Source organism: Bufo gargarizans, chromosome 4 (genome assembly GCF_014858855.1).
Source record: "Bufo gargarizans isolate SCDJY-AF-19 chromosome 4, ASM1485885v1, whole genome shotgun sequence".
Classification (NCBI taxonomy): Eukaryota; Metazoa; Chordata; class Amphibia; order Anura; family Bufonidae; genus Bufo; species Bufo gargarizans.
In genome coordinates this window covers 188479283-188498966 of record NC_058083.1, presented here as the reverse complement: position 1 = coordinate 188498966, position 19684 = coordinate 188479283, and the positions used below count along the sequence as shown (strand labels likewise).

Below are 19684 nucleotides of genomic sequence, written 5' to 3'. Positions count from 1 at the left end.
TTCTTCCCGACTCCATTCAGGCAATCAGATAACTCCCTAGATCAATGACCCCTCTCTAGTAGCTATAGCCTGTAATATTATTACACTCCAGAAATACATCCAGGCCCCTGTTGAACTCTTTTAGTGAACTCACCATCACCACCTCCTCAGGCAGAGAGTTTCATAGTCTCACTGCTCTTACCGTAAAGAATCCTCTTCTATGTTTAAACCTTATTTCCTCCAAGCGCAGAGGATGCCCCCTAGTCACAGTCACAGTCCTGGGGATAAATAGATGATGGGAGAGATCTCCGTACTGACCCCTGATTTATTTATACATAGTAATTAAATCTCCCCTCAGTCGTCTTTTTTCATAAGTGAATAACCCTAATTTTGATAATCTTTCAAGGTACTGTAGTTCCCTCATTCCAGTTATTACTTTATTTGCCCTCCTCTAAACCCTCTCCAGCTCTGCTGTGTCTGCCTTGTTCACCGGAGACCAGAACTATACACAGTACTCCATGTGTGGTCTGACCAGTGATTTGTAAAGTGGTAGGACTATGTTCTCATCATGGGCATCTATGCCCCTTTTAATGCAACCCATTATCTTATTGGCCTTGGCAGCAGCTGCCTGACACTGGCTTTTACAGCTTAGTTTGCTGTTCACTAAAATTCCTAGATCCTTTTCCATGTCAGTGTTATCCAGTGTTTTACCATTTAGTATGTACGGGTGACTTGCATTATTCCTTTTCATGTGCATAACCTTACATTTGTCAGTGTTAGACCTCATCTGCCACTTCTCTGCCCATGCCTCCAATCTATCCAGATCCATCTGTAGCAATGTACTGTCCTCTTCCGTATCAATTACTTTACACAGTTTAGTGTCATCTGAAAAAATTGATATTTTACTGTGCAAGCCTTCTACAAGATCATTAATAAATATATTGACAAGGATAGGGCCCAGTACTGACCCCTGAGGTACTCCACTAGTGACAGTGACCCAATCTGAGTGTGTACCTTTAATAACCATTTCTATTACTGAGCCAGTTACTTACCCACATACAGACGTTTTCTCCCAGTCCGAGCATTCTCATTTTATATACTAACCTTTTATGCGGTACAGTGTCAAATGCTTTGGAGAAGTCCAGATATACGACATCCATTGATTCGCCGCTGTCAAGTCTAGAACTTACCTCCTCATAGAAACTGATTAAATTAGTTTGACATGACCGATCCCTCATGAAGCCATGCTGATATGGCGTTATTTGCTTATTTTCATTGAGGTGCTCCAAGATAGCATCTCTTAGAAAACCTTCAAACAGTTTACCTACGATGGATGTTAAACCTACCGACCTATAGTTTCCGGGGTCTGTTTTTGGACCCTTTTTGAATATTAGCACCACATTTGCTATGCGCCAATCCTGTGGAACACTTCCTGTCAATATGGAGTCCTTAAATATCAGAAATAAGGGTAGTAGCTTTTATTTCTCCTCATCGCTCTCTGCAACTCCCCCCTCATTACTCTGTAAAGGGCCGACACCTTTCAGATTTATACTTTTTACCATTTATGTAATTGAAGAACATTTTAGGGTTAGCTCTATTTGGCAATTAATCTCTCGGTCTCTAGTTTGGCTGCCTTTGTTTTTCACATATTTCATATTTTTTAAGTGCTTCCTTACTACCCTCCTGTTTTAGAGATTCAAATGCTTTTTTTTTTGTCATTTATTGCTTTCTTTACATTTCTATTTATCCACATTGGTTTCTTCTTGTTCCTTAACCTTTTATTCCCATAAGGTATGTACCTCTCACAATTAGATTTTAGGATGCTTTTAAAACTATCCCATTTTGTGGCTGTATTTTTATTTTTAAGGACTTTTCCCCAGTTAGTTAGGCCTATGGCCTCTCTTAGTTGGCTAAATTTAGCTTTTTTGAAGTTTGGTATTTTTGTTCCTCCCTGAAGAAACACTCTTTTGAATGATAATTGAAAGGGTTATTACTTTATAGTCACTATTTCCCAGGTGTCCCCCAACCTGCACGTCTGTTGTTCTGTCAGGTATATTGGTTAATACTAAGTCCAGTATGGCCGTCCCTCTAGTACCAGTTGGGAAAGGTAATTGTCTTTGGTTATTGCCAAGAACCTGTTTCCTTTATGAGATATACAAGTTTCAGTTTCCCAGTCTATATCTGGGTAGTTGAAGTCCCCCATAATAACCACCTCATTATGATTTGCCGCCTTGTCTATCTCGTTTAGTAGTAGATTTTCTGTGGACTCTGGTATATTAGGTGGTTTATAATAAACTCCTATTAGTAATTTATTATTGTTTTTGCTTCCATGTATTTCTACCCACAGTGACTCCACATGTTCAAGTCCCTCACTTATGTCTTCTCGGACTGTGGGCTTTAGACAGCACATAAGGGCATACACCCCCCCCCCCCCTCCTTCTCCAGTTTTGGCGATCCTTTCTAAGCAGACTGTTCATTAACCGCCCAGTCATAGCTATCATCCAACCATGTCTCAGTTATTCCCACTATGTCATAGTCCTCCTCACACATCACTAACTCCAGTTCCCCAGTTTTATTAGTCAGGCTTCTGGCATTAGTATACATACATTTAAGAGGTTTATGTATATTTTTTACCCTACACCTTTCCTTCTGAACTGTTCTAGTCCCTCCTTCCATTCCTCCCCCCGTTCCATTACCTTGCCCCAGGTCTCTATCTGCACTATCTTCCCATCCTATAACGTAATTACCCTCCTCCCATTCCCTAATTCAAACACTCCTCCAACCTTTTAGCCATCTTCTTCCCTAACACAGCTGCCCCTTCCCCATTGAGGTGCAGCCCATCCCTACGATAAAGAAATAGCATTATGGGCATTGCCACATGCGAAAACACCATACTATTAAAATATTTTAAGAAGTTAGCCCATATGGTGAATGGCGTAACAGAAAATATTTTTAAAAAAGGTCGATTTGCGTTTTTTTCATAACTTTATCTCCCAAGAAAATTGAATAAAAAGTGATCAAGTCATACACACCCCAAAATGGTATTGTCAAAAATGACAGATCGTCCCATAAAAAATGAGCCCCTATACATCTCCGTAGTCATAACTATAAAAAAGTTATGAGGGTCAGAATATCGCAATGAAAAGAAAAAAATAATTTTTTATGAAGTGAGTCCTGTGTATTTAAAGGGAACCTGTCACTGGGATTTTGTGTATAGAACTGAGGTCATGGGCTGCTAGATGGCCGCTAGCACATCCGCAATACCCAGTCCCCATAGCTCTGTGTGCTTTTATTGTGTCAAAAAAAACGATTTGATACATATGCAAATTAACCTGAGATGTGGCCTGTACGTGAGATGAGTCAGGGACAGGACGCATCTCAGATTAATTTGCATATGTATGAAATCGGTTATTTTACACAATAAAAGCACAGATTGCTATGGGAACTGGGTATTGCAGATGTGCTATGGGCCATCTAGCAGCCCATGTCCTCAGCTCTATACACAAAATTCTGGTGACAGGTTCCCTTTAAGTTTTATTTAGACTCTCAGTCATTGATGAAAAATCTCAGAGAGGTTTCTCTGATATTAGAAACCTCATAGAAGTTTCTCTTGTATGACACAAGAGAAACTTCTATGAGGTTTTTTAGTAATGACTTAGCCCTGAACTCCATAGCCCAGTGGTTAAGGTTCTTATCTTTAATGTAGATGGTTATGAGTTTGAATCCTCACAGAAACATTTAAAAAATAGAGTCTAAATTAGACTTGTGTACACAGGGTGTCCCCCAAGCATAGTGGCCATGCTTGGGAATACCCCTTTCAGGTTTATAACACTGAGTCCATATATGGAGTCAGAGCAGGGACTCCTAAGCTGGGAAATTCCCCACTCAGGGGCCCTGACTGAGCATAGGGGAAGTAAGCAGGGCCCAGAACATAAGAAAAGTGGGTGGGGCCTACCTTGTGCTCTGGGCCCCCCTGTGCCATAGGCCCCATAGCAGCTGCATGGTCTGCCTATATTGGCAGTACAGCGCTGACACGTCAGCTCTGTATGAGGATATAAAGAAATGATAGAATCTAGGACTTTGGGTCCCTATTTGAGTAGAAAAACAGCATAATTGATTAATAAAGTATAGAACAAAAAATTTTGGGGGGCTATTTAGAACATTTTAAAAAGGTGTAAAAAGATTTAGGCAACTTTCACACTAGCGTTTTCAATTCCGCTATTGAGATCCATCATAGGATCTCAATAGCGGAAGAAAACAAATGCATTTCCATCAGAATGACAATTTCCATCAGAAAGAAGTATGTTTTGTAAACTCAGTATTCATGGAAACATTTTTTTTAAGCATAACTAAGGCTACTTTCACACTGTCATGGATCTGCAAAAACACTTCCGTTACAATAATACAACCGCATGCATCTGTCATGAACGGATCCGGCTGTATTATGTCTTATATAGCCATGACGGATCCATCATGAACACCATTTAAAGTCAATGGGGGGCGGATCCTTTTTCTACTGTGTCAGGACGGATCAATTCCGCTTTTGAGATCCATCATAGGATCTCAATAGGGGAAGAAAACGCTTCAATTTTGTCCCCATTTTTTGTTAATGGGGACAAAACTGAACTGAATGAAACAGAATGCACCAAAATGCATTCCGATCCGTTTGGTTGCGTCCCCATCACGGACAGAATAACGCTGCAAGCAGTGTTTTTCTGTCCGCGATGTGGTGCGGAGCAAGACGGATCCATCCTGACACATATTGTAATTCAATGGGGACTGATCCGTTTTCTCTGACACAATAGAAAACTGATCTGTCCCCCATTGACTTTCAATGGTATTCATGACGGATCCGTCATGGCTATATAAGACATAATACAACCGGATCCGTTTATGACAGATGCATGCGGTTGTATTATGGTAACGGAAGCGTTTTTGCAGATCATGACAGTGTGAAAGTAGCCTTAGTTACTCTTTAAAAAATTGTTTCCATAAATACTGAGTTTACAAAACATACTTCTTTCTGATGGAAATGATGGAATTTCAGACAAGTGTTTTGCATGCCAATCTTAAGCCTCATGCAGATGTCCGTGGAACACGGTCCGTGAGATACCGGACTGGAATCCTGCTTAGTGCAGGAGCGCACGGCGTCATTGGTTGCTATGACGCCGTGCGCTTTGTGCCGCCGCTGCTGTATAGTCTTCTCGAGCCCGCGCTGCACTCTCAGGAAGTAAAACCTGGTAGGGTGAGTACCGGAAGCGTTCGCAAAGCTTCACTCCGTGCTGCCTGAACCTAATGTATGCTAGTGAGCGCTTCCATAATGGAAGGTCTCCCTAGCATTTGCTTTATGAGATGCACAGCCATTTTCGGCCACCAACTGCCAAAAAAGCAAAAAATACGGTATGTTTTACCAGCAAAAAGAATCAAAGCCCAAAGAATCATCACAACACTTACACCACCATCAATGTAATCGTACTTGACATGTAGTTCAGTAGAAAACTTATTTTGCCAATGGAGTAGATTTATTTTGCCATTACACAAATGATAATGGTTATTTTTATGTATGAAACACCAATTTTCACCCATGACAATGATATTTGTACATTTATAGTGGGTGATTATTATTTCATGAATTCAATCATTTGTAAATCTTCTCATGTAAACACACTGTAACACCTGACTTTCTTTTTTTCAGGAATCCTTCCCATGCACTGCCCTGGTGTCCTTGACTTCAGATGGAAATGTTTATTATTATTTAGTGACGTGCAAAAAATCAGACACTGGTAACAGTCAATGCAGGAGAAGCAATGCTCAGTCTAATGCCGCCTTAAAGGGGGTTTCCAGAAATAACTAACTATTAAGTGATGTCCATAGCCTGCTGCAACTATTGAAAAATTCATACTCACGGCATACTAACTATTTCTGGCTGAACATGCTCATTGGCTAGACCATGGTGCAGTGAGCAGGTAAGAAAATTTTTTAGCAGGTGCAGGCTGCGGGCATCACTTTAACCCCTTCCTGACAACTGCTGTAAATGTATGGCAGACTTTAAAAATGTCAGACACCAAATTGCAAACATTTAGTCTTTCCCTGAGAGCGCTTCTTTCAGCATTCGGGGAACCTGTTATGGGCACTAGGTGTGGACCCACTGTGTAAACTAAAGGTTCACACTAGCGTTAAAGTTTTCCAGTATTGATTTCCATTACAGGGGCTCAATACCAGAAAAAACACTTCAGTTTCATCCTAATGCATTCTGAATGGAAATCATTCTGTTCAGTATGCATCAGGATGTCTTCAGTTCAGTCCCTATTACGGTATTTGGCCGGAGAAAATACTGTCTCCGGACAAAATTCCGGAACAGTTGCCGGAATGTCGGATCTGGCATTCATTTCCATTGAAATGTATTAATGCCGGCTCTGGTACCAAGTGTTCCCGAAAAACGGATCTGGTTTCCTGGTCTGCGCAGACCTTTAAAAATGCAAAAAAAATGCAAAAAAAAATAAAATACCGGATCCGTTTTTCTGGATGACACCGGAGATATGGACCAGGAATTCCAATGCATTTATCAGAAGGATCCGCATCCAGATCCGGAAACAAATGCTATCCATTTGCATACGGATTTCCGAATCCTCTAACACAAGTGTGAAAGTACCCAAACCAGTTTTGCCTTTAGGCTAAACCTAAGGACGTTGTCCTGGTAATTCTCTGGTATTAACCCTTTAACCCCTGTACATGGATCTGGACTTCGACACACGGAACCAACCAGGCTGCTACATTATGGAGTAGTCCTAGTGTAGTTGGCTGCTGAGCCACAGAAGTCAGAAACACTGATGAAAAGCATCAAAGACACAGGCAAAAAGCATAGTCTGAACACTGAATAGTCAGGGCAGGCTGAGTACTTGCGTATTTCAAATAGAAAGTTCCAAGATCAGGGCAGGCTAAGTACGAGCGTAATCCAGGTCATAATTCCAACAGCAGGCAGCAAGGAGCAACATTGGAAGGCAAACCAGGTTGGGCACACAGGAATTCAGATGAGATTACCTTCACTGGTTACTAATAAGTAGAAAATCTCAAAGCTCAGGCAAGGAGGTGGATCCACAGCCCAGATAAATAGGGAGGCTGATTAGCAACTTAACAAGCACCTGGACAGGGGCAGGGGGAAAGGATTAGCTCTCATAGTGCTAGAAGAAGATCACTGAGCACTATTCCCAGTACACACAGGGAGAATGGACCGATGCCTGCACTTGCCCAGAACAGCAGGACAGTGTTGGACATGAGTCGCCATCCTAACCGTACCCCCCTTACGCCCCCTCTTCTTTATGCCAGTTCTTTTCAGGAACCTCTCTAGCAGAAAAGGTGCATGAATATTTCCCTGAGGCTCTTAATATCTCTCCTTTGGACCAAAACCTTTCTAATCCACCAAAGAGTAATTTTTTTTGTCAGATTTTCTTCATATCGAGAACGTCCTAGACCTTATAAATATGTTCAGAATTAACTTGAGCAGCAGCAGTCTTGGAACCTTTGGAGTATTTGTTGAAGACCAGGAGCTTGAGAAGTGAGATGTGAAAGAAGTTGGGTATTCCCAAAGAGGTAAGGAGCCACAACTTGTAGCCTACAGGGTTCCATTTTTTGATAACTTCAAAGGGTCCAAGATATCAAAGAACTACGGTAGAATATAGGAAGGCGCCGTTAACTTGATGTACCTAGAAGAAAGCCATATCTGTCACCTGAAGCAAACTGCGGAGGAGATCTGCACTTGCGATTGGCAAACTTCTTCATCTGGACTGTGGCTCTCTCCAGTGCGGTCTTGGTCTCCTGCCAGACTTTGGAAAAATTCTCCAGAGAAAAAACTGCTGCTGGAACGTCAGGCGTGCAAGAGATGGGAAGAGGAATTGTGAGTTGATGACCATAAACAATGAAGAATGAGGATTTATCTGTGGACTCATTGGTATGATCATTATGAGAAAACTCCGCCCAAGGAAGCAGATCAGCCCTGTCATCAAGATATGCATTGGTAAAGCGACAGAGATAATTAGTTAATATCTGATTGGTCTGTTCAACCTGCCTATTCATCTGTGGATGATATGTTGAAAAAACAGTCCAGAGGGAAATCCATGAGTTTGCAAATGGCTCTTCAGAATTTAGAAGTAAACTGGACCTCTCTATCAGACACTATATGCCATGGAAATCCATGGAGCCAGAAGATATGATCAATAAAGTTCTTAGCTAGCTGACTGGGTGAAGATAATCTGGACATAAGGACAAAATTAGCCATTTTAGAAAACTGGTCAACTACTACCTGGATGACTGTACATCTGCTGGATCAGGGCAAATCCGTGATAAAGTCCATAGCTATGTGCTGCCACGGAGCCTCAGGAATGAGTAAAGGACAAAGAAGACCAGTGGGATTTTGTTTCGGGTTCTTGTTATAAGCGCAGGGAGTGCAAACAGAAACAAAATTCTGGATATCCTCAATCACAGAAGGCCACCAATAATAACAAGAGATTAAATTTGCAGTTTTACGTTGACCAAGATGTCCAGGTGCCTAGGAACCATGTCCCCAAGACAAAACCAGTCTTGTTTAAGACTCAGGTACATATGACTTTCCAGGGGGAATGTTCTCCAGTCAAACAGGAGCCACGGTTAAATTTTAGCAGGGTCAATGATGTATTGCAGCTCTTCCTCTTGATCAGTGGGATTAAAGGATCTTGACAGAGCATCAGTTTTAACATTCTTATCTGCAGAACAGAAGTGCAGAAGAAAAGCAAATTGGGCAAAGAATACTGATCATCGGGCCTGTCGAGGATTAAGTTGTTGTGCTATCTGCAAATAAGTCAAATTGTTATGCTCAGTATAGATCACTACAGGATGACTAGCTCCCTCCAGCAGGTATTGCCATTCCTCCAGAGCCATTTTGATGGCCAATTCTCAGTCTCGTATAGAGTACTTCCTCTCAGAAGTAGAGGACTTGGAGAAGAGCCACACATCAAAATCTTTCTAGAAGCACTTTTCTGTGTAAGAACTACCCCTGCCCCGATGGAGGATGCATCTACTTCCAGGATGAACTGCTTGGAGATATTGGGTCGGTGAAGAATGGGTGCTAAAGAAAAGGCTTGTTTCAAGGCTTGAAAGGCTGTACAGCTTCTGGAGTTCACCGCTTGGCATGAGTCGCTTTACGGGTGAGGGCAGATATAGATGCGGTTAAGGTGGAGAAGTGAGAGAAACTGCCTGTAATAGTTTGTGAAACCCAGGAATCGCTGTATTGCACATAAACCAGATGGACAAGGCCAGTTTAGTACAGCATATACTTTGTCGGGATCCATTTGAAGACCCTGTTAAGAGACTATACATCCTAAAAATGTCTGCGATGTAAACTGATGTCTTGAGAGAAAATCAGGATATCATCAAGATAAACAACAACACACACATAGAGGAAGTCTCTGAATATGTCATTCACAAATTCTTGAAAGACTGCCGGGGCATTGCTTAGCCCAAAAGGCATCACCAAATATTCGTAGTACCGATCCCGAGTGTTAAAAGCAGTCTTATAGGCATCACCCTGTACCAAATGCCCAAACTATTAAAATATAAATGTAATTATCCCTTATAGTAAACACTTTATTGGAAAATAAAAATAATTTCGAATTCCTCATTTTTTGGGTGCTTCACCTCCGTGAAAAATTTTATAAAAAGTGATCAAAAAGTCATACACACTCCAAAATGATATATCAAATTGAGATAAACAGAACTGGATCACACACCCACAAGCTATGCTTTGATCTAATTAACCTTGCTTCTCAGCGCAATATTCAGTGTACTGCCCCCTATACTGCATGCTTATACAAGAGGCATTAGTGTACATTTTAAATAAAAGGCATAAGCCCCCTCACCGCGTCAAGGTTGCCTCTTTGAGTGGGACCTACTCTAAACTTATTGCAGCACTGCGCGGCGACCTCCAAATCCAGCGCGGCGACCACCAGCGCCACAGCACCACACCAGCAGATGGCGGGACCCAGCAGCCAAACAGCACTCTGCTGCCTGGCAATGCCACCCCGGCACTGGGCCCACAGCAACAATGGCCACCGCACGGCACCGCACCATGTAAAAAAAAGGCCACCATGCAGTACTGCACCATCTAAACAGTTGTCTAAGGCTGAGTTCACATGGGCGAGATTTCCGCGCGGGTGCAATGCAGTAGGTGAACGCATTGCACCTGCACTGAATCCTGACCCATTCATTTCAATGGGGCTGTGCACATGAGCATTTTTTTTCATGCATCACTTCTGCAATGCTTTAAAATCGCAGCATGTTCTATATTCTGCGTTTTTCACGCAGCCCTGGCCCCATAGAAGTGAATGGGGCTGCGTTAATAACGCATTGCATCTGCAAGCAAGTGCGGATGCAATGCGTTTTTCACTGATGGTTGCTAGGAGATGTTGTTTGTAAACCTTCAGTTTTTTATCACGCGCGTGAAAAAAGCGTCAAAACGCATTGCACCCGCGCGGAAAATACTGAACAACTAAACGCAATTGCAGCCAAAACTGACTGAACTTGCTTGCAAAATGGTGCGAGTTTAACTGAACGCACCCTGAACGCATCCGGACCAAATCTGTCACGCTCGTGTGAACTCAGCCTAAAACAACATGTCCTAAGCTATCAGGAACGCCAACTGAGAGCTGGCAGGTCCATTCTCACTCATACTCCTGCTGATTAAAATCACCTGTGCCAAATGGGAGGAGTGCTGATACCAGGAATAAAGAAGAAAGATTCTATATACATATATCAAATGGAAAAAAACAGAACTCTGATCACACATCCACAAGCTATTCTATGATCTCAGCTGGCGCAGTGTGGCATGGTGGCCTCTTTTCACGTGGTGCGCTGCTGCGTGGTGACCATTGTTGCTCTGCTGCTGTGCTTGTAGGTAGGTAGGGCCCAGTGCTGAGTTGGCATTGCCAAGGACCCACCGCTTGTTGGTGTGGGGCTGGTGATCGTCGCACAGTGCAGCGCCGGGTTTGGAGGCCGCCGCGCAGTGCTGCGCCAAGTTTAGAGTAGGTCCCACTCAAAGAGGCAACCTTGATGCGGTGAGTGGGCTTATGCCTTTTGATCAAAATGTACACTGATGCCTCTTGTAAAAGCACGCCTTATTGGGGGCAGTACACTGAATATTGCACTGAGAAGCGAGGTTAATTAGATCAAAGCAGATCCAGTTCTGTTTTTGTCCATCTGACACTCCAAAATGATATCAATAAGAACTACAGATCAACCAGAAAAAATTAGCTCTCACATACTGTAGCTCAGTAGACATAAATATAAAAAAAAATATAGGGGTCAGAATATGGTGATGAAAAGAAAAAATAAATATGTTAAAGAGTGTCATTAGAAATTACAACTTTTCCAGCAAAAAAAAACATGTGAACAGAAAAATAAAAACATGGTGGATCTGGGAAGGCAACATGTAAAAAATGTAAATGCAAAAAATCCTCTGGGGTGAAAAAAGGTTAAAGTTAGCTATTTCTGGAAAACCCCTTTTCCTTTTAAGGCTGAAAATACACATGGGTATTTAGTGTAGTTTTTAACACTTTTGCATTTTTAGTAATGTTCTCTGCATTTTTGGTGCATTTTTCAGTAGATACGCTAACTCCAGATGTTAACTGAAAGTCTATGGGAAATATGAAATGCAGGACACACAAATGATTTTTGGCTAATGATGAGTCTTCATTTTTTCTAAATGCAGCATGTTGTCGTTTTTTCATTTTTTTTTTATGTTGTAGCCTTACACTAAAATAAAAAATATATATTTTCCCCCCATCAGTCTACATTCAATTCCCCTTAATGAAAAAGTGAAAACAGCATTTTAGAAATGCCTGCGGTTCCATTAAAATGATATTTGCGGGTGCGTTGTCTCGTCTTCTTTCTTCTTCTTCTTTAAGGACCTTTGGGACTTCGCTGCATTCATCACATGGCCCATCACCATGGTAATGGACCATGTGATGGACCATGTGATGAGCGCAGTGACGTCACCAAAAGGTCCTTTTCCTCCCAGGTCCTCAAAGAAGCAGAAAGAAGACTAGCCGGGCTGCGCGAACAAGTGGATGTGGTGAGTTTAATTTTATTTATTTTATTAACACCTCCATCCCTAATTTACTTAGCATTCTGTATTAATAATGCTATTATTTTTCCTTATAACCATGTTATAAGAGAAAATAATAAAGATCGGGTCCCCATCCCAGACGTCACCTAGCAACCATGTGTGAAAATCGCACCGCATCCGCACTTGCTTGCGAAAGTTTGCGATTTGCACGCAGCCCCATTCACTTCTGTGGGGGCCTGCGTTGCGTGAAAAACGCAGAATATAGAGCATGCTGCGATTTTCACGCAACACACAAGTGATGCATGAAAATCGGCGCTCCTCTGCACAGCCCCATTGAAGTGAATGGATCCGGAGTCAGTGCGGGTGCAATGTGTTCACCTCACGCATTGCACCCGCACGGAATTCTCGCCTGTGTGAAAGGGGCCTAAGTGTCATGTTTGGAGAAAACCAGGCACTGCCCAATACCATCCATACAGTGAAGCATATTGGTGGCAGCATCATGCTGTGGGGGTGTTTTTCAGCACATGGCACAGGGCGACCAGTCAGGGTTGAGCGAAAGCTAAATGGAGAGGTTTTTTCAATCAAAATCTAATCCAGAGTGCTCTGGACCTCAGACTTAGGGCTCATGCACACAAACGTATTTTATTTCCGTGTCCGTTTTTTTTTGTTTTTTTTTTAAGGACAGTATGCGGAACTATTCACTTTAATGGGTCCACGAAAAAAAAAACAGAAGTTACTCCGTGTGCATTCCGTTTCTGTATGTCCGTATTTCCGTTGGGCAAAAAAAAAAAATAGAACATGTCCTAATATTGTCTGCATTATGGACAACGATAGGACTGTTCTATTTGGGACCAGATGTTCTGTTCTGCAAAATACGGAATGCACATGGATGTCATCCATATTTTTTGCGGATCCATTTTTTGCGGACCGCAAAATACATATGATCGTGTGCATGAGGCCTTAAGGTTTCCAACAAGACAATGAACCTAAGCACACAGCCAAGACACCACAGGAATGGCTTGGCCAGAGCTCTGACTTGAGCCCAATCTAACATCTCTGAAGACTCCTGAAATTGCCGATCCCATCAAACCTGACAGCTTTAGAGAATCTGTAAAGAAGAAATCCAGGAGTAGCATCATATGCAAAAAGACTGGAGGATGTAATTGCTGACAGAGGTGCTTCAATTAAGTATGGAATAATGCCTCTTGCACACGGCCGTTGGCTGGCCGTTCCATGCATTGGGGACCACAATTTGCAGTCCCAATGCACGGGCACCACCCATTCGGCTGCCGCGACGGATCCAGACCCATTCAACTTGAAGTTCTATTTTTTTGCAGAGCAGAGGCACAGAGAGAAACCCCACAGAAGCACTGTAGTGCTTCCGTGGGGTTCCGTGCCTCCGTTCCGCAACTGTGAATGGATTCACATCCGTTATGCGGTGAGCACACGGCCGGTGCCCGCACATTGCAGACCCGCTGTTCGAGGGCCGCAATACGGGCCACGGCCTGTCGGCCATATGCATGAGGCCTAAAGGGTATGAATACTTATGTCAATGTAAGATTTTAGTTTTTCCTTTTCAATAAATTAGCAAAGATTTCTAAAATTCTGCTTTCACTTTGTCATTACGGAGTACTGAGTGCAGAAGGATGGAGTAAAATGTTAACTTTTTTTTAATCTCAGCACAAGGCCACAACATAACAAAATGTGAAAGAGTCTGAAGACTTTCTGAATGCACTGTAATTGTACTCATGTTGGTGATCAGCCCAGAAAGATGGCAAAAATACTTTCATGTTTGTTGCTGATATTAACAGTTGCATTTATAGGTACAATTTTTTTCTTTAGCATTTTGGAATTATTTTATTATTTTATTTTTTGCATTCCCAGTAAATTCAGTTGAGAGATTGGAATATGAATATTGCTATAGCTAGTTTAAATAATATCTCAAACCCAGAAAGAGTCAATCACCGCAAAGTGTCTTTTCAACATATGATAAGGGGTACACATACATAATACAGACAATTGCACCAAGCATGAACAAGACGGGTTACAGACTGGTACAGAAGGCGAGAAGGCCCTGCCCGTGAGGGCTTACAATTTTCATAGCATCAAAATCCCTCATGTCATAGAAATCAAGAAGCAAGTAAATTGACTACAGAGGTGTTTTGCCTGATGTTTTGAGTGGACTATTATATGTTGATTAGATGTGTCTTTTTTATCCCCAGGAGTCTGTTTGAATTGCCCAGTGGTGGTAGAGCCTGAGGATCCTGAGCTACTGACATTATTAGCCCAAGTCATGGATGAATACAACTTCAACAGCGATCACAAGGAACTTTATAAGGTCAGCTTTGTTGAAACAGCTACTAAAAAGGTAAGTGTTGATATACTGAATTTCATCTCTCATTTTGACAATCCATTGCACCACATAGGGGTTTCCCTTGTTTTGGACTTCCATCCATGAGCCAGAGTGGAGTGTCAATAAGTCTAGATCTACATGTGTGCAACACCATTCTTGCCATCAATAAAGCTTTTAGAATTTCCATAGTGTGAAATGATCCTTCACTGTCCGTACATAAGCATTGTACTGAGAAAATAGCTTAGGCTACTTTCACATTAGCGTTAGCAGGGGAACAGCCTGCCGGAACCGTACTAACACTAGCCATGTGTGCCGCAGGAAGTCTACTCCGGACCCAATCACTATAATGGGGACGGTATGAAGGAAGGGACGCTGAACTTTATGTTGAGTGTATGGACCATAGAGGGCGCACAAACACAACCGGTCGTGGGCAATGTTTCAATTTCAGTAGTATTCAATTTATTTGTAAGACAACGCGTTTCGGGGTGTTAGAGACTCCTTTATCAAGTCTAAAATGGAGGTTAATAAAAAAGAAACATATGTGGGATAAACACAAGATATGTGCCCATCTATAAAAATATATGTAACAAATATACAGTGATAAGTATGGAAATATAAATATATATATATAAAATAAATTTAAATATATGTATGAAAACATAAAATAATAAATATATACCTATGTATAGAATAATAAATATCATATATATACACAAGTAAAGACCAAAAGTTTGGACACACCTTCTCATTCAAAGAGTTTTCTTTATTTTCCTGACTATGAAAATTGTAGATTCACACTGAAGGCATCAAAACTATGAATTACCACATGTGGAATTATATACATAACAAAAAAGTGTGAAACAACAGAAAATGTCATATTCTAGGTTCTTCAAAGTAGCCACCTTTTGCTTTGATTACTGCTTTGCACACTCTTGGCATTCTCTTGATGAGCTTCAAGAGGTAGTCACCTGAAATGGTCTTCCAACAGTCTTGAAGGAGTTCCCAGAGATGCTTAGCACTTGTTGGCTCTTTTGCCTTCACTCTGCGGTCCAGCTCACCCCAAACCATCTCGATTGGGTTCAGGTCCGGTGACTGTGGAGGCCAGGCCATCTGGCACAGCACCCCATCACTCTCCTTCATGGTCAAATAGCCCTTACACAGCCTGGAGGTGTGTTTGGGGTCATTGTCCTGTTGAAAAATAAATGATGGTCCAACTAAACGCAATTAAACGCAAACCGGATGGAATAGCATGCCACTGCAAGATGCTGTGGTAGCCATGCTGGTTCAGTATGCCTTCAATTTTGAATAAATCCCCAACAGTGTCACCAGCAAAGCACCCCCACACCATCACACCTCCTCCTCCATGCTTCACGGTGGGAACCAGGCATGTAGAGTCCATCCGTTCACCTTTTCTGCGTCGCACAAAGACACGGTGGTTGGAACCAAAGATCTCAAATTTGGACTCATCAGACCAAAGCACAGATTTCCACTGGTCTAATGTCCATTCCTTGTGTTCTTTAGCCCAAACAAGTCTCTTCTGCTTGTTGCCTGTCCTTAGCAGTGGTTTCCTAGCAGATATTCTACCATGAGGGCCTGATTCACACAGTCTCCTCTTAACAGTTGTTCTAGAGATGTGTCTCCTGCTAGAACTCTGTGTGGCATTGACCTGGTCTCTAATCTGAGCTGCTGTTAACCTGCGATTTCTGAGGCTGAGCTGCTGTTAACCTGCGATTTCTGAGTGTAAAAGAAACTGTAGCAGATATAATGTGAGATATACACTAGCAGACAGGGGGTGTTAATGTCCTGGAAACTCCAAGTGAGCTATGATTATTGAATTGTTTAACCCCATCATGTATTCATTCAATAAGCATAGCTCACTTGGAGTTTCCAGGACATTAACACCCCCTGTCTACTAGTGTTTATCTCACATTATATCTGCTACAGTTTCTTTTACACTCCATAGTGCCTCTCTTTTACCCTATTGAAGTTATTAACTTCATAGTTCCCATGCCTTTACATTATGGATTAGAATCAATTGGCTTTTTATATCACGAGCACATGGTACATATCTGTATATGGTCTTTTTATCCTATTGGTTTGCCTTCATGTTATCAATATATAATATACAATTTATATGTTCATCTTTTACTTATTTTTATATTATTATATTATTTTATTGCTGTGGTAAAGTACAGTATCACAGTAGACATACTATTACAAAGTATCGGTATAGTGTATGGACACTTCTTGTTTTATCATCCATTTCATTCTATTTTATACTATTGTCTTTCCTGATATTACAATATCATATATATATATATATATATATATATATATATATATATTCTATACATGGGTATATATTTGTTATCTTATTTATGTATGTTTTTATATATATATATATATATATTTAAAAAAATATTTTATTTTTTATATATATTTATATTTCCATACTTATCACTATATATTTGTTACATATATTTTTATAGATGGGCACATATCTTGTGTTTATCCCACATGTTTCTTTTTTATTAACCTCCATTTTAGACTTGATAAAGGGGTCTCTAGCACCCCGAAACGTGTTGTCTTACGAATAAATTGAATACTGCTGAAATTGAAACATTGCCCACAACCGGTTGTGTTTGTGCGCCCTCTATGGTCCATACACTCAACGTAAAGTTCAGCGTCCCTTCCTTCATACCATTACCCGAGTAGCAGGGTGGCCCCTGCCCAAGGCGATCAGACGAATGTAGGCTGCACCAACCGTTACTCGACTATACTTGGCCTTCATTGCGGTTGCGTCCAATTAATGCAACCGTAATAGGTGAGCAAACCATTTATTTTAGTAGAAATTCGATTTGCTGAACTTACTCACCCTATGAGCGCCTTTCTCTATCTTATTGGCCTCCATTTTCTATAATGGGGACGGGCAGGAGATGCGGCAGCAGCACGGCAAACATGCCAAGAGGCGGCCGGACAAAAACTGTAGCATGCTGCATAGAAAAAATAGTAAGCAATATCCCATGCCATCAGTATGCCCTACCCTGCCAGCCATTTATATGGTAATGTCAGGTCCGGTAAAAGGTCCTCTTTAAAGGGGTTGGCCCATCTCCTACATTGGGGGCATAACTCTAAGATGGAGCCCACAAAGAGAAGGAGAGCAGACCACGTGCGCACGTCCATCCTTCATTCATTTCTATGAGACTGCTTAAAATAGCTGAGGGGTGGCAGCACTTGCGGTGTACAGTACATCCCATTTATTTTTATGGGACTTCGGAAAATAGCAGACTTCCAAAAATAGCAGAGTGCTGTCATCGCAATTCATACGATTTCCTTCTTCTTTGTGTGGTGCCAAATCAATTAGAATTATAGGTATGTGTACACCATACTGCTTTCATAATGAGACCAGACATACAGTTGGTTCCATGAAAGCATCTTCTCATCCCCCCCTGAGCAATGGTAGAAGAGAGCTTTATTCAAAACTACATAACTTAAATACCAGACATGGCATCACAAAAGGGGTGTTCCTTAAGAAAAGACTATTGGCTCCTTAACCTGATAGAAGTGGTTTCAGCAACTTCAACTCTGAGTTCATAGGTAGATTTAAAAACTGCAATCTAACTCCCCCCTTCCCCCTTGACCTTAAAACAAAGAATGCACCCATGATTTATACATCTAGTTTGCTGCCACCCAGTGGACAAAAATGTGTACTACAGAATTTAGAGAAATAAAATCCATCTCTCAGTGCGCCACTGGGGTATTTTCAAAACTCCAATAGAAATGAATGGAGCGTAGTTCACTCTCCTTCACTTTGCGGGCCCTGTTGTAGAAGTCCCCACCTATGGGACTCGCACCTATCAGACATTGAGGGCATATCCTAGCGATATGCCCCAATGTATGAGATGGGCCAACCTCATTAATGTCAAAATGATTATTATGTGTCCTAAAAATGAATATATTATCTACAGTTTTTATTAAGGCGTTTGGGCGTCTGGGCATTTCAGTTAATTAGTATTTCGTAATAACCCGTGGAAGGAAGATCTTTTGCATTATGCAAACTGTAATGCCCAGAGAACCTCTTAATCCCTTAACGCCCAGCGCTGTACATGTACGGCACTCTGATTGAGCGGATGCAGAAGCTGTGCCCGCCCGATCCGCGTCAGGACTCCTGCTATTTGCGTTGGCGCATTAACCCCTGCACAGCCGTGTTCAGTGCTGACCACGTCATGTGCGGGCTTCAGACGTGTGCAGGGTGTCCATCGGGTCCCCGCGCTGCTGTGATGGTGACCCGATTGCAAGGAAGGCAGCCTGATGCCTTCCGGGAGAGCCTGTGAGATCCAGCCCCCTGGATCTCACAGGAAGCAGGTTTTAACTGTATCACACTCTGTAATACACTTACAGTCAATGCATTACAATACAGAAGTATTGTAATGTATTGTAAAGGGGATCAGACCCCCAAAAGTTGAAGTCCCAAAGTGGGACAAAAAAGTTAAGTGGAAAAAAAGTTTAAAAAATGTTTTTTTTTAAACTTGAAGTTTCAAGTAAAAAAATAAGCGTCCTTTTCCCAAAATAAAGTAAAAAAAAGAAAAGTTGACATATTAGGTATCGCCACATCCACATCGACTGGCTCTATAAAAATATCACATGACCTAACCCCTCAGATGAACACTGTCAAAAAAATAAAATAAAAACTGTGCTAAAAAAAACATTTTTTTGTCACCTTACATCACTAAAAGTGCAACACCAGGCGATCAAAAAGACATATGCCCCCCAAAATAGTACCAATCTAACCATCACCTCATCCCGCAAAAAATGAGCCCCTACCTAAGACAATCTCCCCAAAAAATAAAAAAATATGGAGATACTAAAAACATGATTTTTGTTTCAAAATTGCTTTTATTGTGTTAATGTAAAAAAATATAAAGTAGACATATTAGGTATTTCCGCGTTCATAACAACCTGCTCTATAAAAAATACCATATGGGATTTCCGGTTCCGGTGCGTACATGAGGAGGTGAAGGAACAGAGCGCTCCGGGACCCACAGCCCTTAAATCCTTCACAAGCCGGTCACAAAGACAAATAACCCCCTACAGCTGACGGGGTGCCATATGGAGAAATACCCTCAGAAGCACGGCTCCTTTGACACGACTCATTCACTCTCGCAGAGAGACAACAAGCAGCCGCGCGGCAAGATGGCTGCGGCACATGAGAAATCTGAGAGGCTTACCAGATCAACCTCGCAACCTCCCCAGAGGCA

General features: G+C 41.7%; 1 protein-coding gene across 1 annotated transcript in view; it reads left to right on the top strand.

Moving 5' to 3' along the window:
* Positions 1-19684, top strand: part of LOC122936091 (T-kininogen 1-like) — a 120507-nt gene that overhangs the window by 49773 nt on the left and 51050 nt on the right. The window contains exons 6-7 of the mRNA XM_044292105.1: positions 5675-5762; positions 14296-14441. Coding sequence (XP_044148040.1) covers positions 5675-5762; positions 14296-14441 — 234 coding nt within the window. The remainder of the gene's footprint in view (positions 1-5674; positions 5763-14295; positions 14442-19684) is intronic.